General features: G+C 39.2%; 1 protein-coding gene across 1 annotated transcript in view; it reads right to left on the bottom strand.

Moving 5' to 3' along the window:
* The window catches only part of LOC147732599 (contactin-associated protein-like 5), an 864951-nt gene that overhangs the window by 548209 nt on the left and 294675 nt on the right, over positions 1-22067 (bottom strand). Inside the window, exon 9 of the mRNA XM_086954286.1 lies at positions 581-700. Within this exon, the coding sequence (XP_086810412.1) occupies positions 581-700 (120 nt within the window). The remainder of the gene's footprint in view (positions 1-580; positions 701-22067) is intronic.

Here is a 22067-nt window from a genome sequence, read left to right as displayed (position 1 = left end):
CTGTAGATGTAATGCCAAAATCAAGCTGAACCAGTGTAGTCAGTAGATGAAAAGGGTTGTCCAAAACCTCACTTCGGTATCTGTATATATGTATATGTACATGCTGTATATGTGTATATTGTGTTTTGTGTGTTGTGTGGTGACACTAGCTCTGTGTGCAAACATCTTAAGCATTCTGTAGGCACAACCTAGTCATTAAATATTTCTAGAAAATCATTTCTAACAATGATTCACAGGAAAGTTAAGGCTCCAGGCTTTAGCTCCCCGTTGTTATTTTTCAAAGGATCTACAGATCCTTCTCTTTTACAAAGGTATGGAAAATTTGTAATGGCTTTAATCTTTTTTATTTTTCTATTTATCTTTAGTCTCTGGAAACGTTACTGTACACAAAATACCTCTCAGAAAATCAAGGTACATTGTCACTTCACATGTATCACAATAATCTTCAACTTTGAGGCTGCCTGAAAAATCCACTTTATAGTGACTGCATGAAATACATTTGACTTGAAGAGATAAATGTGTTTGGTTTAAAATATACAAAGTCATCTAGAGGTATCAATTGAAAAATCACAAAACTTACCCGTGATATTACAGTAAACCTTCATGGGTCCTAAAGGTCCACTTCCATCTGTATCGATGTAGTAGAAACCTGAAGAGTTTCCTAAGTGCCTGTAAGCTTCGCATGACTGTTCATAAATCGCTGAAACATTGACAGATATACATTGTTACTTGAATGAACTTGCAATTACCAGTCATTACATAGTAAGGTGTATTACATTCTAAATAATAGAGCTCACCAAGTGTTCCATCTAATTTTGTTCTACCAGTGATCCATAGAGGGTATTTCTTGCAGCTCTCTTAAAATCACTAATCTAGTCAAAAATTCACTTTGTGAAATACCTCAGCCATCTCATATAAATGATTGCTGACATCTTGGCTTGTGAATCCAATGCAATTTGATGAAACCTGTTTCATCTATGAACATTTTGTCGATACTGTAACATCTAGGGTCTTTTTGGTAAATTTGTGTGATAACACATGGGAAGGATCCCCCATGCTGGCATTTGACACAGAAAACCATGCAAGAGAAAGTGTAGACATGGACAAGTGATTTGAAACCCGGTATAGATTTATGGAACACATGGACAATCCAAGCACAATCCTTGTCAATCATCTAAAGTCACCTCCCTCATGAACCACAAAAAAAGTGTATCACTGCATCAGCGTATCATGACTAAAGGCTGTGTATACTTCCAACTGTCAACAACCTTTAGAGATGAATCACCCAATTCGCAAATAGAAATATATGGGCAGAAATGTCTGCACTTGTGAATTTATGTTTACGTTTAGGCATAAATCTCCACCTGGGGGTATCTAGTTAGCAGTAGACTTCACCCTATTCAAGGAGGGTTCCTTCCTTCTAGTCAGGGTAAGGGAGTTACACATCCAAGAAAACCCCTACTTACCCCCTTGCCAGTTTTGCACAAGCAGTCAGGCTTAGCTCAGAGGCATGACGTAAATGATTTGTACAAAATACAAACATTAACACAGCAAAGACACTACAAATGGACACCACACCAGTTTAGAAAAATAAACAATTGTTTTCTAAACCAAACAAGACGAAAATGACAAACATACAACATATGAAACAGATATCACTTTTTAAAGGTTCAAGTAAGTCAATACATAGAACTCTATGGATCCGTTGATCAGAAAACACCCGCAATTCGTCCATTCTTGAATCTTAGGGGAATGAGGGCATTATTCTACTGCACACACTAGGAGTGTTACGCCAATACTTTACTGCAAGCAGAAGAGATGTGTACATTTCCAGAGGTGGCTCCATACTGCGGGGCACTGAGGTGGAAACTTGGCGCCCAGGTGCAATGGAGGCAAATGCAGACGCAATGGGTCTATGCAGCATTGCTCCAGGCACTGCGTTGATTTCCACAGCTGCGGACAGGTGATGCATTGATTCCTTCAGTCACGCAGTATGGCCTGTGTCGAAGTCAGAGCAAGGGTCTCAGAAATCAGAGACCTAGGGTTTTGGACTCGGGCTTCAGCAGTACTACCAGCCGCAAACAAGCTCTGCATCTATTTATTGGCCGCACCAGGGCAAAACACTCCTTTTTAAACCGTAGCACAGCAAGCTTGCTGTGGGACAATAGGTGCTGGAGGGCTATGCATGGATTTTCAGCTCTTGAAGCAGCAAATCTGCCTCCAAGGGCCCAGAACTGGAGTTGGAACCACTTGGCAGGTCAAAACTCACAGCAGAGGATTCCAGGGGGCTGCAGATGAAGTATTCGATGGCTCTGAGACTACCAACAGGAGGCAAGCACCCAAAGTCACTTGGAGAACTCCGAAAGCAGGATTTAAGAATGTAAAGTGCAGTTCTTTCATTGCTCAGAGACAGACTCAGCAACTGCAGGCCAACACAGCAAAGACACACAGCACAGGGGCAGTACTACTCCTGTAAGCTCTTCAGCTCTTCTTCTTGGCAGACTCCTCAGTCCAGAGTTCTACAAATGTGGGGCAGAGGTCCCATACTGATACCCCTTTTAGACTTTGAAGTAGGCATACTTCAAATGAAAGTCTTTGAAGTTCAAGAGATCTTGCCTTGTCATGACTTGGCTCCAGACACACTATAGGTGGGTGGAGACAGCAATTGGAGAGGCCAGGCACAGCCCTAGGCAGGTGTCAACAACAACTCCTCCAACAACTGTAGCTCATGAAGACCCATCAGGAGATGTAAAACAAACCAGTACATGTCCTACCTTTCAGATACACTGCACCCTGTCCACTGGGCTACCTTGGGCCTAACTTAGAGGTGCTTTACATGTAATAAAACTGAAAGTTTGGGCCTAGCAACTGGTTGCACTTGCCAGGTCAACATAGCAGTTCCAAACTGCACTGGTAGACACTGCAGTGCAGGCATGAGACATGGTTGTAGGGCTACTTATGTGGGTGGCACAATAAGTACTACAGGCCCAGTATAGCATTTGATTTACAGGCAATATCACACACAGTGCAAGTTACTGATGATTCCTAGTAAATAAAATATGCCAATCCTGGATCACTAATCACAATCACAATTTACAGTGGGAGCACATGCACTTTTACACATTATCAGCAGTGGTAAAGTGCTTAGAGTACAAAACCCACCAAAAACGAAATCCAACAAAAGTACAGGAAGTAGAAACCAAAATATAAGATCTATCACAGCAAGGATGCAAGGTCTACCACCATCCAAATGAAATTCAATACCTCTGGGTGGGGAATTGCACCAAGTGTGAGGAGCATGTGTCCCACCTGTTTACATGGGGTGTGAGGACACATAAAACTCAAAATATGCCTAATAAAGTTAGTACTAATAATTTTACAAGCATATTTTAAGACTACGACTGCCAAAAGTATATATTCAAAGGTTAGTTAGACATCTCCACCATGCTATTTAGATCTACAAACCAAAAGAAATAGGAAGTCAGGTATCACCTGAGAAAAACAAATGCAGACCTATCAATCTTCAAAAGTGGAAACCCATAAACACAGTTCAACTAGGGGTTCCGTCCTTTACTACTTCTACTGCAAGACACTGTAGAAACAGAGACCACCAACAGTTGTATTGGGAAATACTGTGTGCATGTGTACTCATGTGTGTGTATGTGTGTGGAACATGGACTGTGGTTTATTAATCTGTGCAGGTGGAGTGTTAGATGTGAGAAAAGCTGATAAACAATTGACATATTTGTCATTTTCTATGTATGTGCATCACTATTGTTTGCATTGCTATAATGTAATTTGCATAGCAGTCTGCAATCTATACAGTAATATGATCATTTTGCATTAATGTTATTTTCTGTACAATTTGTTTTATTTTTTCATAATTACACAATGGGGTATATAGAGCTGTACATAGCATCTAATGTTATATGACCATTTGTTAAATCGTAAATATTTTACTGTATTCATTTTACTTTTTAGTTTAGGTTTTTATTGTTATAGTATGTTTTTATTGATATATATGCAATGTATACATTTATAGAACTATTTCCTACATCAATAATATTCATTAAATTGTATTTGTTAGCACTGGTACAATGGAATGCATTTGGGTGTGTAAAATATCTAAGGGTATGTGACAATTTTACTTTACTTTTTAGGTTTGTGATTGTTGATTGATGCTGGCAATGCCATTCTCTGCCTCTAATAATGTCTATGTGATTCCCTTGGTGTACCTGTGAGTGACCACGGTGGTGTATGACTTTCACCAAGACTTGATTGAGTAGATTTGGGCTGTAATACTAGAGTTAGATGTGGCTGTAACTTTACTGAATTTCATCTTACTTACCCTTTTCTAGGAATGTTTTTGTATTTGCTAGTCCCGGCCTGTGCCCTCCTCAATTTCTTCTTCCACCTCCCAATAATGTGGCTATATTCATCTTTCCAGCTACTGCACCTTGCTGCTCCCTCATTTTCATCTGAATCATAAAGCTATGTATGCACAATAAATCTGAGTTGGTAAAAATGCATGTTTACCACTGGAATCCTTAGGTCAATATTTTCTAAAGAATTAGGTGTACATGTTTGCTGTTTTCCTATAGTGTTTCCAGTTTTATGACAGACTCCACTTTACAACAACTGATACATTCTTAAATTCTTATGATGTAATAGGCCTACGAGTTGCTATATGAACTTTAACTGATTAAGGCCTTTCGAGATATCAACTGAGGATACCCATCTTATTGGAAAATATAAATAATGTTATCTCCAGGTTTCAACAGAGACAGAAGAGCATATGGTGAAAATATTAGTCTTGTCTACTAAAATATATTTTTTCAATGACTATGCTAATTCTGATTGTACGTGTTGTATTCCCCATCTAAAAAGCACTAGGACCCGCATTTTTTATTATTCAGGGGTTAGGAAAACACCAATATAGCCTTAGAACCCCCCCGTAGCATGGTCTACTGGCCATTAAAGGCCCAGTCCAGCGTTAAAGCCCGAGCCTAAGTTGAGGGCTTTTTACAAGGGAGCATTCCTTTAAAGCCAGTAAAACCATTTAGAGAGGTCTCTAAGGCTATTAGAACATTCCACCCTGGAGGGCAGATTGTACTGATTAGTAAAAACAAAGGCCTCTCAGAACCCAAGGGGGTTTAAATTTCCATGGGCTACAAGAGACTTTTGATAACAGCAACAGCTGTGAACAAAGTCAAGCATTGGAATGGTGGAGCTCCAGACTTCTACCAGCCATTAGAAACCCGGAGCACTCCATTGTTCTCAATGGAACTCCAAACACTCCAATGTTTTAATCCCTATTGAACTATTTTGTAGGACTGGTCTTTTACTTGGAACAAAGCAGGGTCTTTGTTGTATCCTCGTGCTTCCTGCTGAGCTCGCCTCGCCGCATGCTCTGGAATGTGGAATCCTATGCCTAGGTATTCCAGTGATTCCAGTGCAGCGGTTGGCGTGGGCTCTTGATGTCTCTATCTCGCTTCTTTAATAAATCCTCACTTACCACCAAATCTTGAGCAGTCTACTTGTCTCCTTGACGGATACTTCACTGGCGACTTGGTGTGAACGAACCTACGCGACTTCAGAGCCTGCAGCCCCGGTATCTCCGGACCAAGATTACCGTTGCCATCATGAGATGATGAATTCCCTCTTTTGTGTCTGCGGAGCCTTCGCGATCGAATCGATGTCATTTTGCTGAAAATCCCGCTTTCTCCACGTTAAGCGGTGAGAATATCTTCATTTAATTCCTTTTTACGGCTTTGTTTTCCTCTGCGCGAGTTGGCGCGTGCGCTCTGCCACGCGCCTGGAAACTTCAGCGCGAGCAAACGCATGCGCTCAACATTCTCTGCATTCCAACCAGGCAGCGTCAGCACAAGCAACCAGGCAGCGTCAGCACAAGCAAGCGCAAGCAACGTTCTGTCTGCAATTGTGACATCACAAAGCTCTTCTTCAAGGAAGTTCTTGTATTATTCTTCAAGGAATAATTCCTCTCAAGAACTTTTTACCACTGTTGTTTATGACATCACAATGCCTTACTAAGACATTTTCTGCACACTGTTAAAATTACATTTTTCAGCTTTTCCATTCATTCTCCTGCATCTCAATGGAAAGTTTCAATGCCCCTCCGCCATTTTTGGCAAGTCCCGGTGAACCACCATTAGAATGGAAACAATGGCGTGAAGGATTTGAGGCTTATCTTGAAGCCATTGGTGGTGAGAATTACACGGACAAACGCAAACTCGCAATACTTAAGCATTCACTTGGCGCAGAAGGAAGACAAATTCTTTCTCATTTACCTCCAATGACATTAGATAATTCATCCGAGGAAGAAGTTGATGTCTATGAAAATGCAATTATGCAGCTCGATAAACAGTTCATTAAAAAAGTCAATGAAGTGGTGGCACGTCACAAGTTTCTTAGCAGAAAACAACTTCCCGTTGAACCAATTGATTCTTTTATCAAAGATTTAAGGATCCTGGCTGCCAAGTGCAACTATCAACAATTCCAGGATCAAATGCTAAGGGACCAGCTTGTGCATAATGTTTCTGATGTGAAACTTCAAGAAAAATTGCTTGATGCAAAAGACTTATCTCTTTCAAAAGCGCTTGACATCGCACACCGATTTGAAGATATGAAGCTTGGCATCAAAGAATTGTCCGATAAAAAACCGAAAGAATCCTCTTCCGAAAATTCCAATATATCTGTTGTCCAAAACATCAAAAAAAATCCATCTGAATTTACTTCCAACAAACCTATGTTTGCTTCTACTTCACATCAAAATTTCAGAAAGGATGTAGTTTGTTTCAAATGTGGCTTCTCTGGCCATGTAGCAACGGATAAGAGATGTCCCGCTATAGGACAATTTTGCAACTACTGTAAATCTAGGGGTCATTCGCCAGGATGTGCAAAAGTCGCAACAGATCAAAATATTCTAATCCTGATCCTAGACGTCCCAGATTCTCTGAGGTTCAACCGGTGGACATTGATGACGATGAATACGACGATATCTGCACCGTCTATGAAGTTGGAGAGGAAAAAAAAGACTCTCCCTTCTGTATGCTCCAAATTGGATCTAAATCTATAAAAGTCATGGCGGATTCTGGTGCGAAGTACACTTTAATTGGTGATGATGTGTTGTTAAAAGAATTTCCAGATGTCATATCTTTATTTCCCTCTGACATAAAATTAAGGGGATATGGTAAAAAACCCATTGAAGTATTTGGATACTTTCCCTCTACTTTATCGTTTAAGGGCAAGTCAATACATGCTAAAGTTTATGTTGCTAAGGATGGGTCATGCTTACTGGGTTGGCCACAACAGAGAGAATTGATGATGAAACTTGATCCCAATCACCCTGATCAAGTTTTAGGATATTCTGACTTCATCAATTCTGTTGATGTGTCCTCCGACAACAAATGGGAAACTATTTTTCCACAAGTCTTCTCCCCTAATTTGGGTCTACTCAAAAATTTTAAACACAAAATTATTCTCAAACATAATGCCGTTCCCAAAGTACATAAAGTACGCAACATACCCTTAGCCTTACGTGAATCTGTCAAAAAAGAACTTCAGAGATTATGCGACTTAGACGTGATCGAGGAAATTGAATCCTCTGAGTGGCTTTCGCCCGTAGTCGTGGCCCACAAACCCAATGGGAAAATTCGTTTGTGTGTGGATATGCGCGATTTAAATTCAAATGTGTGGGTTGATAGACATCCTTTACCCAATATTGGAGAAATGTTCGCTAAGCTCAAGGATGCATCTATTTTCACCACACTGGATTTATCTAACGCATATCATCAGATAGCACTTCATGATGATAGTAAGCATCTGACTTCATTTATAACCACTGAAGGTGCATACAGATATAAAAGGATGCCTTTTGGGTTAGTGTCCGCATCTTCAGTGTTTCAGCGTGTAATGCACAACATGTTTAAGAATGTGTCTAATGTGTTATATTTTCAGGACGACATTTTGGTTTTCGGCAAGGACGAATGTGAACATTCTGAAGTTTTGTTTAAAGTCCTGTCTATCCTACAAGACAACGGTCTTACCCTCACCAAAGAAAAATGCAAATTTGGAAAAAGTTCAGTAGATTATTTGGGACATTCCATCAGTAAACAGGGCATCTCTCCCAAATTAAGCTTAGTTAGGGCAATTGAAAATGCACCTGAACCTGTCAACAAGGATCAACTTAGATCCTTTCTCGGTTTAGCCGAATACTATGCCAAGTTCATCCCCTCCTTTTCTGATAAAACTTCTCACTTACGTAAATTGATGAAAAACCATCAAGAATTTGTTTGGGATGATAACTGCAAATGTCAATTTAGTTTCATCAAGAAATGCATAATTTCTGCTCCTGCTTTGTCCCCATTTGACACTAATTGTAAATCATTTATTGTCACAGATGCAAGCAACGTTGGCATTGGTGCGGTTCTGATGCAAAAGCAACACAGCGGTTTTGTCACTATTGCTTTTGCATCAAGGCCGTTACGGGGTGCTGAAACAAAATATTCCACTCTTGAAAAAGAAACATTGGCTTGCTGGTGGGGAATTGAGTACTTTCGCAGGTATGTATATGGTACAGACTTTGTTGTACGATCGGACCAACGTCCCCTTGTAGATCTGTTTACGACCAAAGGATGTGGAAAAGCCACTTCTAGAATTGCAAGATGGCAGTACAAGTTACAAGATTTCCATTTCTCTGTTGAGTACATTCCCGGTGCAAAGAATGTCCTTGCTGACTTCCTTTCCAGACTTCCCGTGGAAGACGATAATCATGTTGCTCCTGACAATGACCCTGACAAAGTGGTGTCAATTTGTGAAGTGTCCAATGGATGCATTCGTGAAGATGATTGGATTTTGGCTTGTAATAGTGACCGTGATTATTTGGATGTTGTGTCTTATGTCAAAAATGGTTGGCCTTCCAAAAACAGTCTATCCCCTAGTGTTTTGCCTTATTTTCAAGTGGCTCAAGAACTTTCCATCCAGGGAGAAACTCTCTTGAGAGGTTTACTGTTGGTGGTTCCGGATAATTTAAGGAACACCGTATTAGACATGGCTCATGAGGGCCACCCAGGCATGTCCAGCATGAAAAAAAGAATAAGGAGTGAATTTTGGTGGCCTGGTGTCGACAAATTAATCGAGAAAAAAGTAAGGTTCTGTGTCGAATGTTGTGTGAGCGATAAATCGCAAAAGCCTGTTAAATATCACCACGATTCTATCTCGAGACCATCAAAACCATGGGAATGCGTTTCTGTAGACATTGCCGGTCCGATGTCCCTTGGTCAGTGTCCTGTGTACGCCATTGTCTTGATAGACCAGTTCTCTAGTTGGCCTGAGGTGAAATTTGTCCCTCATGTATCTTCTAGAGTGGTTATCGATTTCCTCAATTCAATTTTTGAAAAAGAAGGTTTTCCTTCTTCCATCCTTTCTGATAACGGCACACAGTTCACCTCTTCCGAGATGAAATCTTTTTGTTGCAATCATGGCATCCTACACAAACGCTCTTCTGTTTATTATCCTCAAGGCAACGGCATGGTTGAAAGGTGGATTAGGGTGCTCAAGGAGGGTCTGCAACTTGCTGTGTGCAACTGTGAGAATTGTTACGAGGCTGTTAGAAAACTTTTATGGAGTTATCGGAATACTCCTAAGGCTAATGGTGAACTGTCTCCTTTTGAAATAATGCGGGGGAGGAAAGGTGTATGTAATTTGAGCCAACCCTGGATGCGAGACCTTGTAGATGGTAAACGTGCTAGTTGTCGTGCTCCTGTGGTGTCTTCCAATTCCAGCAATCCCTGTAAGGTTGGTGATTGGGTACGTGTGAGAAAGTCTGGTTTTCTTAGATCTGGTGTATCACGTTTTTCTGACCCGTTGTTAGTTGTTAGAGTGGGTAGGCAGGTTGTAGAGCTGTCAGACGGCAATGTTTGGAGCCTCTCTAAAATTGTCAAAGTTCCGCCTCTCCTTAGCAGTTCCTTTTCTCCCAACCATTCAGGGACCTCTCTTTCTAGTTCCAATTCACGTCACCCTCCTGTTTTCCCTCGTTCTCTTCAGCCCATTCCCGTTCACACTCCTCATTCAAGTTTTTCCCGTCAGAGGAAATCTCCTGTTTGGCATAAAGATTACATTGTTGGTGAATAACCTTTTTCCTTCCAAATTGTCCTCAATGTTATGAGATTGCATTTATTACTTTGCTTGTATGTATTTAATGTTAAGATTAATTCTTTTCTTTTCTAGAAAGGAGGATGTGTTGTATCCTCGTGCTTCCTGCTGAGCTCGCCTCGCCGCATGCTCTGGAATGTGGAATCCTATGCCTAGGTATTCCAGTGATTCCAGTGCAGCGGTTGGCGTGGGCTCTTGATGTCTCTATCTCGCTTCTTTAATAAATCCTCACTTACCACCAAATCTTGAGCAGTCTACTTGTCTCCTTGACGGATACTTCAGTCTTGACTACAAGACAAAACATTTTATAAAGATGGCATGTGAGAGAGCTGTCTGTTCAAATGCTTAAGTAAAGTATCTGTTTTTGATTTAAATTGTGTGACTGTGATCTGCTTTGCTGAGAGCACCTGGGTGGTACTTGTCTGTCTTTCCTTTCAGCATATCACAAATCATTTAAAAATGGTAAAACATAAATATTAGCTGCTGCAAGAAGAAATTGAAAGGTGAAACCAAAATGATGGGAAAAGAAAGGATTAAAGAAGAAATAAGGGTAACAGTAACAGCCTACTGTGGCCTAAATATTGTCTTTAAAAGATATAATGTCCTAAATATGCTTTACAAAAATATCGTCTAATTGGAGTTCATAACAAAAATTCACATCCAATGAAGTAATATTTTGAAAATCCTATTTAGTTAGTGATGCTTATATCAAACAATATCTTTGTTATTGATACTCTCAAACAAATCCAATAAGGGGTGTCGAATAACTGAACAAAGGAAAAGGGAAAGATGAGAGCATGGATTGCTTTGAAAGATAGACAATAATAAAAGATAATAAAGGATAATAGAGGGTAAAATTGAGACACAGAATAAACGAATAGAGGAAACAAGGTAACCACAAAGAAATGTATTTGAGATAGTGAGAAAGGAGGACAAGAACCATATGAGGAGTGTTTTGGATAGAACAAAGAGGAATGTAAGTAAGTGAATTATTAATCAGGGTGTATAGGAGTCCACCATAAGTAATGAAGCCACTAGCCTGTTAGGCCCAGTCAAATGTTTCCATCCTGTCATCCTGAGCCCAATCCCTGTTAGCTATGCCACAGAGTAGACAGACTTAACTTACAGAAAATGAGTAAATAATTTAAAACTACCAAAACAGTTAAAAAGTCAACACATCACACAATAAAAATCCCATTCCAATTTAGATAAATGAAGCAAAACTTAATAGGCAAAATTATACCACAATGAAATAAATCCAATTAGAGGAACCAGAGATATATTTATCTTTAAAAGATGTCTTTGAAAATAGCATCAAAAAGCACTAAGTGCCAATTATAGTCCTTGGAAGTGGTAGACCGGAACCAAGGTTTGATTTTAGGCCAGCTACAATGGAGCATTCTCATCCGGGCCAAAGGTTTTGCTTGGGACTTGAGTTAGATATCAGCAGCTGGGTTACTCCATTACAAAGGTCACAGATATCCATATACATAGTATAATATGAGATTTAGATTTCGGTGGATGGGATATTTATCCTCTTTGTAACGGAGTAACCTGTTCGCCAATATCTAAATGATGCCATCAATCTCTGAAATGGAACACAAACACTTTCAGCAAGGCAACGTTGCAGGTTTTATCCAAGGAAGTCCTCCCAGAGCTGGATAGCCATTGGAAGAGATCCCAGAGATCCTGCAGAAGCCACTGGTTTGGGCGCAGGAAGCTGTAAGTGGGAAAAGTAACATTTCTCACCCAGGGAAGTCTTTTCATTGGCCTGGTATTTTGGCAGCTTTCTCCTGTCAAAATGTCTTCATTCAGAGTCAGTCTCTTTTTCAAAGCTCAGAAACCACCAGTATGGCAAGGCTGCATGGTTGCAAGGCTGTATCCAATGATGGATTAATTGAGGCTGAATATGCTGCTGTTGTGATGCTCTAAGTGGGATAATCCAGTTTCTTTGACACCTTAGTTTTATTGGCTCAAGTGGTTGGCCCGGTCCTCTGGTGGCAAGAAATGAGAACTTTTCCAAGTCACAAAGATTTTCAAAGATTGGAGGAGAAGTCCATATACACAGTAAAGGGGGGAAGGATCTTAACAACTGGATTTAAGGGTAAAGGCTCACTCAGGTAAAGCCACCAGCAGGGTTTAGTGCAGGCCCAGTAGCAACTGGTCAGGTGGGCACTTGAGGGATAAGGCCTATTGCTGCTTGTTGAGCTCATGTAGCCACAATGGAATTTGCCAACTGACCCTTGGAATTCACTTCTTTGCACTTCCGACCCATCAGATCTCCTCAAAGGTCTCAAATAGCAGGTGCAGTTCTTAGATGGGTGCCTTTAGGCTCCCTGATTATGGTTAGCACTACCTTGTTTGCGGGAGTGACTTCTGGCTCCTCCCTAACCGGTGGGGTAAAAGTTCCCAGGGACAACCCTACCTACTTTGAAACAGTTCCTGTTTGTCCTTCTGTAACCTATCCCATAGTGCATCTTACTCCCATAACTCACAATGTGAGAACACTTCCTTCCTTATGCAGAGTCTGCCTTTCCATTCACAGATGTTGCGATAGAAATTAGCAAAACCAGTCACTGAAAACCATTTCTGAGGCTAGCGTCCTCCATTGTCAATGGAGGGAGCCTGGCTGAGGAAATAAAACGTTGCCTTCCCCATGTATTATCTTACATTTACTTGTGAAAAGATAGGCCTTTTGCATATTAATGATGTTCTAGGGTCAATCCTTACTGGCCTTCCTCCAAGGGGTAGAAAAATGCATGCCAGTGTCCCTTCTCTACGAGCAGTTTTCACATCTCATTAAGGTCAAGCACTGGCTGGGAAGCTGCTGGAGACATAATGCAAATTAGCCTTCAAGAGTTTCAAGGAGGCAAGGGGTAACTTTGTAAAAGTTACTTTTCATAAATATTTACTAAAATTCAACGTAACCAATTAATTGGGCTTTTAAGAAATATTAACAATAATATCTGAATCCTTTTTTTATCTGGTGCCTACCTGAGATAGCAGAATTTGCATTTTAATATGCACTCTAGTTTCGATCATAGGACAACCAGAGCCTTCAACAGTCAGTGAAAAAAGCTTTCTATAATTCCTCATTCATCATTTATATAAATCTAAAAACAAAGTGAAACTTGATGGTGATTAACAAGAAAGTGGGAGAAGAAACAGAATCTGATACATCATCATTACAGCATGTAAAAAATGCTTCTATGGCATGGAATAATTGAGAAAAATATTGTGGCATACAAATATTGCAGCAAAAATATAGTGTTACTAAATATAAGGTTTACATACTTACAATGTAAACCACAAAGAAACTTCAACAAAATATTGCAGCATTAACTATTAAGATTATACAGGCAAGTCCATATATTTAACAGTATTTTGACATATAAAACCTTTGAATGAAATAATTAAACGATTGAAATAGTAAGAAATATAAAAATATAAGTAATACATTAAAAAATATCTAGAAATGTCAATAAACAAATAAATATGTAATACATAATATATAAGTACATATTTATTTTACAAACATTTTCATAATAATAACTACAAAAATCAAAAATGGAAAAGATATTTAATGTACATATAGCATACAAATTGGAAGCACAATAAAATAGATTACATCATTAACACAATATTAAAATCCCATTTAAAACATGTCAGTAAAATTTACATTTATAATAAAAATTACTAAATAAAATGAAAATCTATAAAATAATATCTCCAAAAAATAAATTTGAAAAATAACAAAAACAATGAACTAAAATAGGAATGTACACAACATTTACAAAAGAAAATTCTAATATAAAAATGTATGGGAAATAATAAAAATAGATATTTCATGAACAAAAATGGGAAAACACATTTTAAATGCTACACTTTAACAATTAAACAAAAACATTTAAACATATCAAACATGCAATTGTACCACATTAAAACCTACATTAAATATAAAACATGAATTATAGAAAATTATCATACCAAATTCATCAGAAAACTGTGTTACATTTTGAAATATAAAATATACCATCCCTGCTGCAACTTAAAAAACAGTAGGGAAACAATAGCAATTTACAATAAGATGTACTATTCCCACTCTATTCTAAGCTACAGAAGAGAAAGTGATGGAATATAAAGGTGTCAGATTTACTATTCACACTCTAGCCTAACCAATAGTATGGAAAGAGGGTCATATTTACTAAACCCACTCCCAGATAAGCAATAGTAGGGAAATGTTTGGTAATTGAGGGAGGCAGATGTACTATTCTCACTCCAATCTAACCAAAAAAGGGAAACTGAAATTAGTGACAGTATTGAACATTTAAAGTTTCAGGTTTACTATTACCAACCTAATTAACAGTATGGATGATGTTGGCCTTTGGTGTTGTTACATTTACTATTCCCACTCCAATCCAATTAACAGTAGGGGAAGCATTAGAATTTGGAGGGGTGATATATACTATTCCAATTCCAACCTATGGAAAAGTAGGGAAAGTATTGAAATGTGTGAAGGGGGTGTCAGGTATACTCTGCCCACTGCAACCAATACAACAGTGGGATAAGTGTTGAAAACATATAGAATACTTATTAGAAAATATATTTAAAAATCACATAAAAAATATGTGTAACATATCTAAATAAATTAAAAAGTACGTTTTAGCTTTTTTAAAAACCAGTATTTAAACAACCGACCATTAAACTAAATTACCTAATAAACGTAAAAAGTTACCTATTAAAAAATACCAAGTTAACCATTATTTACAAATAAAAACACTTAAAAATACAGTAACACTTTCCACATGCTCACCTGCAATCACAATATCCCACAAGAATTATTAAATGCTACTAGAAAAAGTATATGAATCACAACAAAAGCAGTTAAAAATACATCTTTAAAATAAACATAGCATGATAAAAGGAAAATAAATAAACATAATCAATCAAATAATTTACATCTGTTTATATTTCTTTTTAGTACATTTTTCAGAACTGATGAATACAGACATTGCACCTCAAGTTACATCATTATATTATGGTACACAGAAACATGCAGTAATATACAGGAAATAATAATTGAAGAACAGTCTGGGAAGTGTTTATCCAGGGATCGTTGTGATCATGCTACTGTTTGTGAGTATTCCCACCATCGACCACATGTCTTGGAATGCTTTCTCACCCTTCTTGCTTTCTCCAACAGTTCCTCCACTTTGGCAGAGAGGTTCATACCTCTAGTGCGCTCATTCAGAGAGGGTGTGGGTTCAGCAAGCCAGTGCCGACCCAGGCCTTTCTTGGAGATCAAGAAGCAATAACGATAAAAGTTAAATGGTCCTATAATGCTCAATAATATCATCTTCTGGTTAAGTACATTTTATTACCCACCACCGTACCCAAATGTCCCTTTTTTGCACCAGCGGCTGATCACTACTGGTCAAGGCCACATTATGTTGAAGTATGTACCTAGAGAGGGCCTAAAGCGTGATCAACTTGGGTTGCAAGCCCTCCCCATCTTCCAAAGTTTAGAAGGGAAAAGTGATTTTTGTGAAGAAATTGAAAATAGATGAGGTTGAGTTTGGGGGAGATGACTGTATCCCACTGCACCTTTTCACACTCAATCCAGTCCTCATCTTTTAGTTTTCCTTAGTCTAGTTCCCAAACCAATCTGAACTGTAGAAATGAGTCTGGTGAATTTATTACCAATTCTTTGTACAGTTGCAATATATCTTTTTCCCCATTACGCCTGTGGCACTTTTCCTTCTAAACACGGGTACAGCCCTTAACTTTTTACCATAAATTTCTCGAGCGTGTTTAAGTTGTAAATATCAAAAAAAATTGAGAATGATTTTATTGGAAGTTGTCACCAACCAAAGAGATACTAAACAAATCTCACTGACAGAACCCTCTTTCGAGCCATATACCACACCACAGTGGGTTTACTGCTGTTGGTGAGGAATGCCATTAGATGTGTCTCTGGGCAGAGGCACACTAGTGATTGTCGGCAGTGTATGTGGGTCTGCTCTCTCATAAAACTGGGAATGCAGTCCATTAAACCCTAACAAGTCCAATTCCAATCTAAGGTCCCGATTACTATGTAATAAGAATTCCTACCACATCGTAATCTCCTGTTTGGAATAATTTATGACCAACTCATTTTGATGGAGTCGGTCTGGAATTATTCCAAACAGGAGTTCTGAATGGCTAACAACAGGTTTGGAGAGCCCATCTGCCATTTAGAAGGCCTCCAGCAATCCCTCAGCCAGCTCTTTATGGCCGAGGGATGACAATGGTAGTTTCCCACTGCCTTTCTGTGCCGGCCTTTCTGACACAGAAAGGCATTGGGAAACTGTCTTTGGGTGCCCCCATGGGTGCAAAGCTGCTGAATGGCAGGTGCCCCCATGGTGATGCCTGCTCCCTGTGGCAGGCCCATTGAGGTGCCTGCCACAGGGTGTAGGGATGAACTGCACCTCTCTTCTTTACAATGAGAGCTTGCATTCCGTTCAGAAAGCATGCTCCCATAGAAAAGTATAGGACTGGAACTGAACAGGGTTCGGTTGCATCCTGATAGCTTGACTGGGACTAACAACAGGAGGTCGTTCAATTCCACTTCGAGAGGGATGTTGGACGGATTCCGGTCCATCTGACATCGTAATAGGGCCGTAAGTGGTGTGTCCAATCTGTCTCTGAACAATCAATCATTAAGGGTAGCCGACTGAGAAGCCAGTATTACAACTTCAACTTGACATATGCCTTTCCTAATCCCCCATCATATGGAATTTCACCCTTGGGTATATTGTTGAGTAAGGATTGCAGTTCTGTGAAGTAAGTAGTTGGTGGTAGTAGATAAGGGTAAACTTGCAAGATGTATACAAGGCGTGGTAGGGGACCATTTTGACTAAAGCTCCACGTCTCATTACAGAAGGGGCTCAGACGCCCAAGATTTGAAAGTGCACTTTAGTCTCTTGAACAGCTATATTGAGTTCCCAGCAACGGTGAGGATACTGCACTATTTCCATCCCCAGGTACCGAAAATGATCACCAGCCACATGCAGATCAGAGGTGGCATTACCAGGTGAGGAGCCTTCCTTATTTGGTAAGAAGGCTGCTTTCTTCCTGTTTACATTAAGGCCAGATACTTCACCATATATGCACAAAATCTCAATGAGTCAAGCGATGGATTTAACTTTGTGTTTAAAATATAAAAGCATGTACTCCACATAGAGCAACATTCTATCTTCATAGTAATTACTCTACGTTATGCTGTCCCCCAGAGGGTCTCCATGGATCCACTCTGCCAAGGATTATACCACAAGGGCAAAAAGTAGCTGGAAGAAAGGACAGCCATGGTGTTTATCTCTTGCTATATGAAAAAGGGCCTATAGGACAACATTGACTTGTTTGTGCTGAAGGTGCTGTGTAAAGGGTTTCATCAAATTTAATGTACCAAGGCCTACATTTCATTTTATGGAGGATCTGGTAAATGAATGGTTGCTATACAATGTGCAGGTGTTCCGTCAAGGTGACTCTTCACCTTCCCATATCAGAATTTTCACATCACATCCCAAATTATTCAACAATTAACAAAGTAGTTAAAATCTTCAAGATTTTGATTCTATTCTGTTTACATCAAAAATCTTTCTCCAGTCCAGTTACAGCTTTAATACTTAAAGACTTGTTAACTAATCTCAATGCAGCACTTATACAACAATTGACCAATGCCAGTGTAACACTCGGTTTCCTCATTAACCAATAGCAGTGTCACAGTACATCAACAAACTAATAACAGCTCGGCACACTATGAAGCAACTCCTTACTCATTGCAGCAGTTCAAACTCCTTTTTAAAATTATTCTCATGCACACAATTCTACAACTTTAACCGAACATAAAATAATAAACTTTGCCTGCTCCTCTAAAAAAAAAAAAATTCAACAACAGGAAATATTGAGTTTTTTACACCCTCCTACTTATTCATACAGAAAGATTTTTCATAGAAACAAATGAAATCTTGAGCAGAGGGAAATCACACTAATCAAATCAGCTTCACCTTTGAGCAATTACGTTCCAATAAACATCAATCAATACTAGTAAAATCCTAGCAAATCGAAATTAGTCCCTATCTCAATTGTGCAGTCGACGGTACCTTACAACTTGCCCCAGAAACCTTTTTGACAAGAAAACCACAAATCAATTCTTATTCATCTATTTCAATCCTTGGATGTTAGGCTACCTCAAGCTCAATGAACTCTTCAACTTCCTTACAATGAGCACATCAACATCACCAATTCATTCAACATACATATTACAAATACGCAAACAAAAACCTCAATAGCTACAACAATTGCAATACATAACCGTATTGATACTCACACCTACACCTCTGGAACCACATTCCAACCGGCACTCTGTCAATCTTGAAAGTTCGGGCTTTGGGCTATGAGATGTGGGCATCCCTCTAAAACAGGGCAATTAATTGCATCTCCTCTTTCTTAAAAAATAAACCATCCTCTCCCAACAACTTTGGCGGAGTGGGGATCTCAATTAAATTAATCGGGTTACCATGAGAATCATTTTTACTGTTTTCATACCAGGGTAAATTCCTGCTGTTAACTTCTCAACAGGCCAATGAATCTTTGTTGTTGGCTGAGAATAAACAGAAGCTACACATCACAAAAATGATAACACAATTCTATATTCTATATTCTAGGCAATAATTAGAGTTTGGTGCGAGTGAAATGATTTTATTATTCTAATCCTTTAGTATGTCATCTTTATTATAGTCATCCTATAAAGACCTTAATGTCAATCATTAGTTTTGTCAATAATCGAAATAAGTAATCAATAAATCATAAAAAAAATGCACTAAGCATATTCTATAAAGGAAATAATCTCTATTCTAAGCAATGGAGTGAAAAGGTGTTAGTAAGGATCCCATAAAGTGTTGTAGGTTCTAGCAAAATCATAAAGCATAAAGCTTCAGATTTAAAATCAGCTCAAATAATCAATTATCAATCATAGCAGAACTTCCCATAAAGAGAGCGTTTGTTCAAGAAACTCCGTGGACTCTCAGAGCAGCATGGACAAAGTGTGGTAGAAGCAGCAACAGCAATGAATGAATACTCTAGGAACACACACTATTATAGTTATCACAGTATGAAGGTTTTGAGAGATGCTGCTTCTTCTTTGATCAGCCAATCAGCTTTCGATGCACTGATGGGAACAGTATAATTCCAATGTTCTCACCAAGAATACAAGTCTTTAGCCAGCAATTTCAAAGTCAGCAACTATGTTTTATTATTTCCAAACATTTCTATGAATCATTCTCCCATTCAAGATTACTTTCCTATGTGTTAAACTACATTTCTAACCTTCTAAATGGCAGACTTATTAATTAGCTAACAGTGGTCTATGTAGAAGTTGAAACATCTGCCTAATGAAAAGAAAACATTTTGTGCAGCACCATTCTTTTAAAAGAAAAAAAATAAGTCAGTTAAAATGGTCAAGATACGTTTTTAATGCAAGATCTACAGATGTCAACTATTTCATTACCCCACAAAATGACTCATTTCTAATCAATTGTTACCAGTGATCTTTGTTGAAGTAAAAACATTTGCAGAGATATATGAAAACATTCAATATGAATAACATGTCCATTCAAAGTTCCGAAAAAACAAACATTTTAGGTAATGTCAGTAATGTAGTTTCAGCTTTCCATGCATAGAGAGTAAATATGGTTACTTACAACAATTTTTTTTATTGAAACATATTTATTTGAATTTAGCCTACATGTTAATTCTGCACATTTATTATAATCTGTTTTATTTTCTAAATAATAATCAAATGCTCCTTCACGCCTTTCCACAAATCTGGTTGTGAAAATGTTGGCAAGACATTTTGACTCCATATTTTCAGTGATGTTGGGAGATAAGAGTAACAGAGGTTGGGGGTTTATTAGGGTTAGCTATAACTTTAATAGCCACACCACAAACATCATAAGTAAGGGTATGCATAATGTAGGCTTTGTTGTACATTTCCCTTAGATGTAGAATAAGTAACAATGACTATTTTTAAATAGTTCATATGGGAAAACATTAGGACCGTGAGAGCTCACAGAGTGCATGGCAGTGATTTCCAGTTGTATTCCCGTTTTCCGCAATAAGGATGTCTAGTTTGTTTCCTGCCTTTAAAGTTAAGGAATGGGACACCAAATTGTTGCAACAGGATTTTGCAGTTCTCCTGTGGGAGGGGTTTTGCTGAAGTATTTAGAGCCTTCTTATGGCTATGGAAGTCCTACAGTGTATGGTGCAATGCGCCGTCCGATTAAGGACTGCCAAAGCTGTGACGTGACCACCTGCCAGATTAGGAGTTAAATCCTGGTCTGGTGGGCGGTCCTGCAGCAGTCTGATGGCAGTGGTCTGCTAGGCTCATTGAAGAGCCTATCATGCACCTTTTAGCATGATTGTTGCGATTTTGCCACACTTTTCCTGGAGGGTTCACTGCCATGAAAAGGGTGATGAAATGGCAACTCGGAATATGCATGCGGTGCTGGCAGGCTCACTGCCAGCATATTCCTGCCGGTGAAGGACCACTGACCCAGCCGGATCCTTGATCCCAGTGATGCCAGCGGTCTTGTTGCACACCGACTGCCACAATCCAAATACTGTTGGTGGTCCCACAGTGTGGCAGTGGTCAGACCATTACTATGGACCGCAAAACTCAACAACTAGCAATAAGACCCAAAATACATTTCTTATATCTGTCGTACATGTTCACCCCTCACCTTTTTATTCAAAAACTCTTCTGGATACTTGTTTCCTGCAGGAGAGTCAATATAACAATTCACCTATCTTATTGTCCATTTCATTAATTCTACACTGAGAGTGCAGCTAACCAAATTAAGGATGGACCTAAGCAGAAGGAATGCTAATCCACAGGAATGCCAAGTTAAATAAGAATGATAAACCCTCCTGTCACCAAGCTGACGAAGGAATATTCAATTGGTGCCCAACAAATATGTTTCCTTGAGCTTTAAAATTGATTTTGTGTGATGTTTGACATAGGTCATGACTGCCTCACTTTTTCTTTTGTTGAATACTGTTAATATTCCGATATAATACCCGGTAGCCCCTAGTGGGTCAGTTTGTGAATTATGGGCTGTCATTAAAAACCGCATGTATGATATCATCAGAAATGCTCCTGCATGTCACTCTCGGAAAACAAAACAGATAATAAAAACTCCTACCCTCAAACAACACCTACCTTGTACTTCTCACTAAGAAGAATCCAACTTTTAAAATCATAAAGCTAATGAAACACTGGCATAAATGACCACTAAAGTTTGCATAGATAGTGACTACTAAGCTGTAACCATTCTGTATCTATTTCCTATTCCAAGAACAGATCACCTAAAATAGTCCATACACAAGAAACCACCAAGACCCTCCCCTATCAGGGTAGCAGCAACCATTGAGTGGGCAGACCCCGTAAAACTATTATGCCTACAACAGAAGTCAGATACTAAGTTGTGAGAAGTCTTGGCACAGCCCACCAGATGTTGATAAACAGGCATCTTGGTGCCTACACATCTGAACCAGAAAGTGAAATCCAAAGTTCATCATTGTGTGTTGATTTGAGGCCAGCCCGGAACATTCCCCATTTCCTTGTCTGATTTGAAAGTGTCTCCACCAGTGGGCCCGGGTTCCTTCCTGCCTGTCTTTGTGTCAGCCTTTTGAGGTCTTTAAGAACAGTTACTAAAGTGACGCCATCCGCCGGGGCCCAAGGAGCAGCAACATAAGCGCTGCCAGCCTCCCACAGCGCAGAAAGCATTCCAACCTGCTGTGAGGGAAATGGCTTTGCCTCGCTCCGTTCCGCCGCGAGGGGTACGCCCTCACCAGTC

The sequence above is a fragment of the Lissotriton vulgaris genome, chromosome 2_1, assembly GCF_964263255.1.
Source record: "Lissotriton vulgaris chromosome 2_1, aLisVul1.2, whole genome shotgun sequence".
In the NCBI taxonomy this organism is placed as follows: Eukaryota; Metazoa; Chordata; class Amphibia; order Caudata; family Salamandridae; genus Lissotriton; species Lissotriton vulgaris.
The sequence above is the reverse complement of the archived record's forward strand: the minus strand, read 5'-3'. Positions and strand labels throughout refer to the sequence as shown.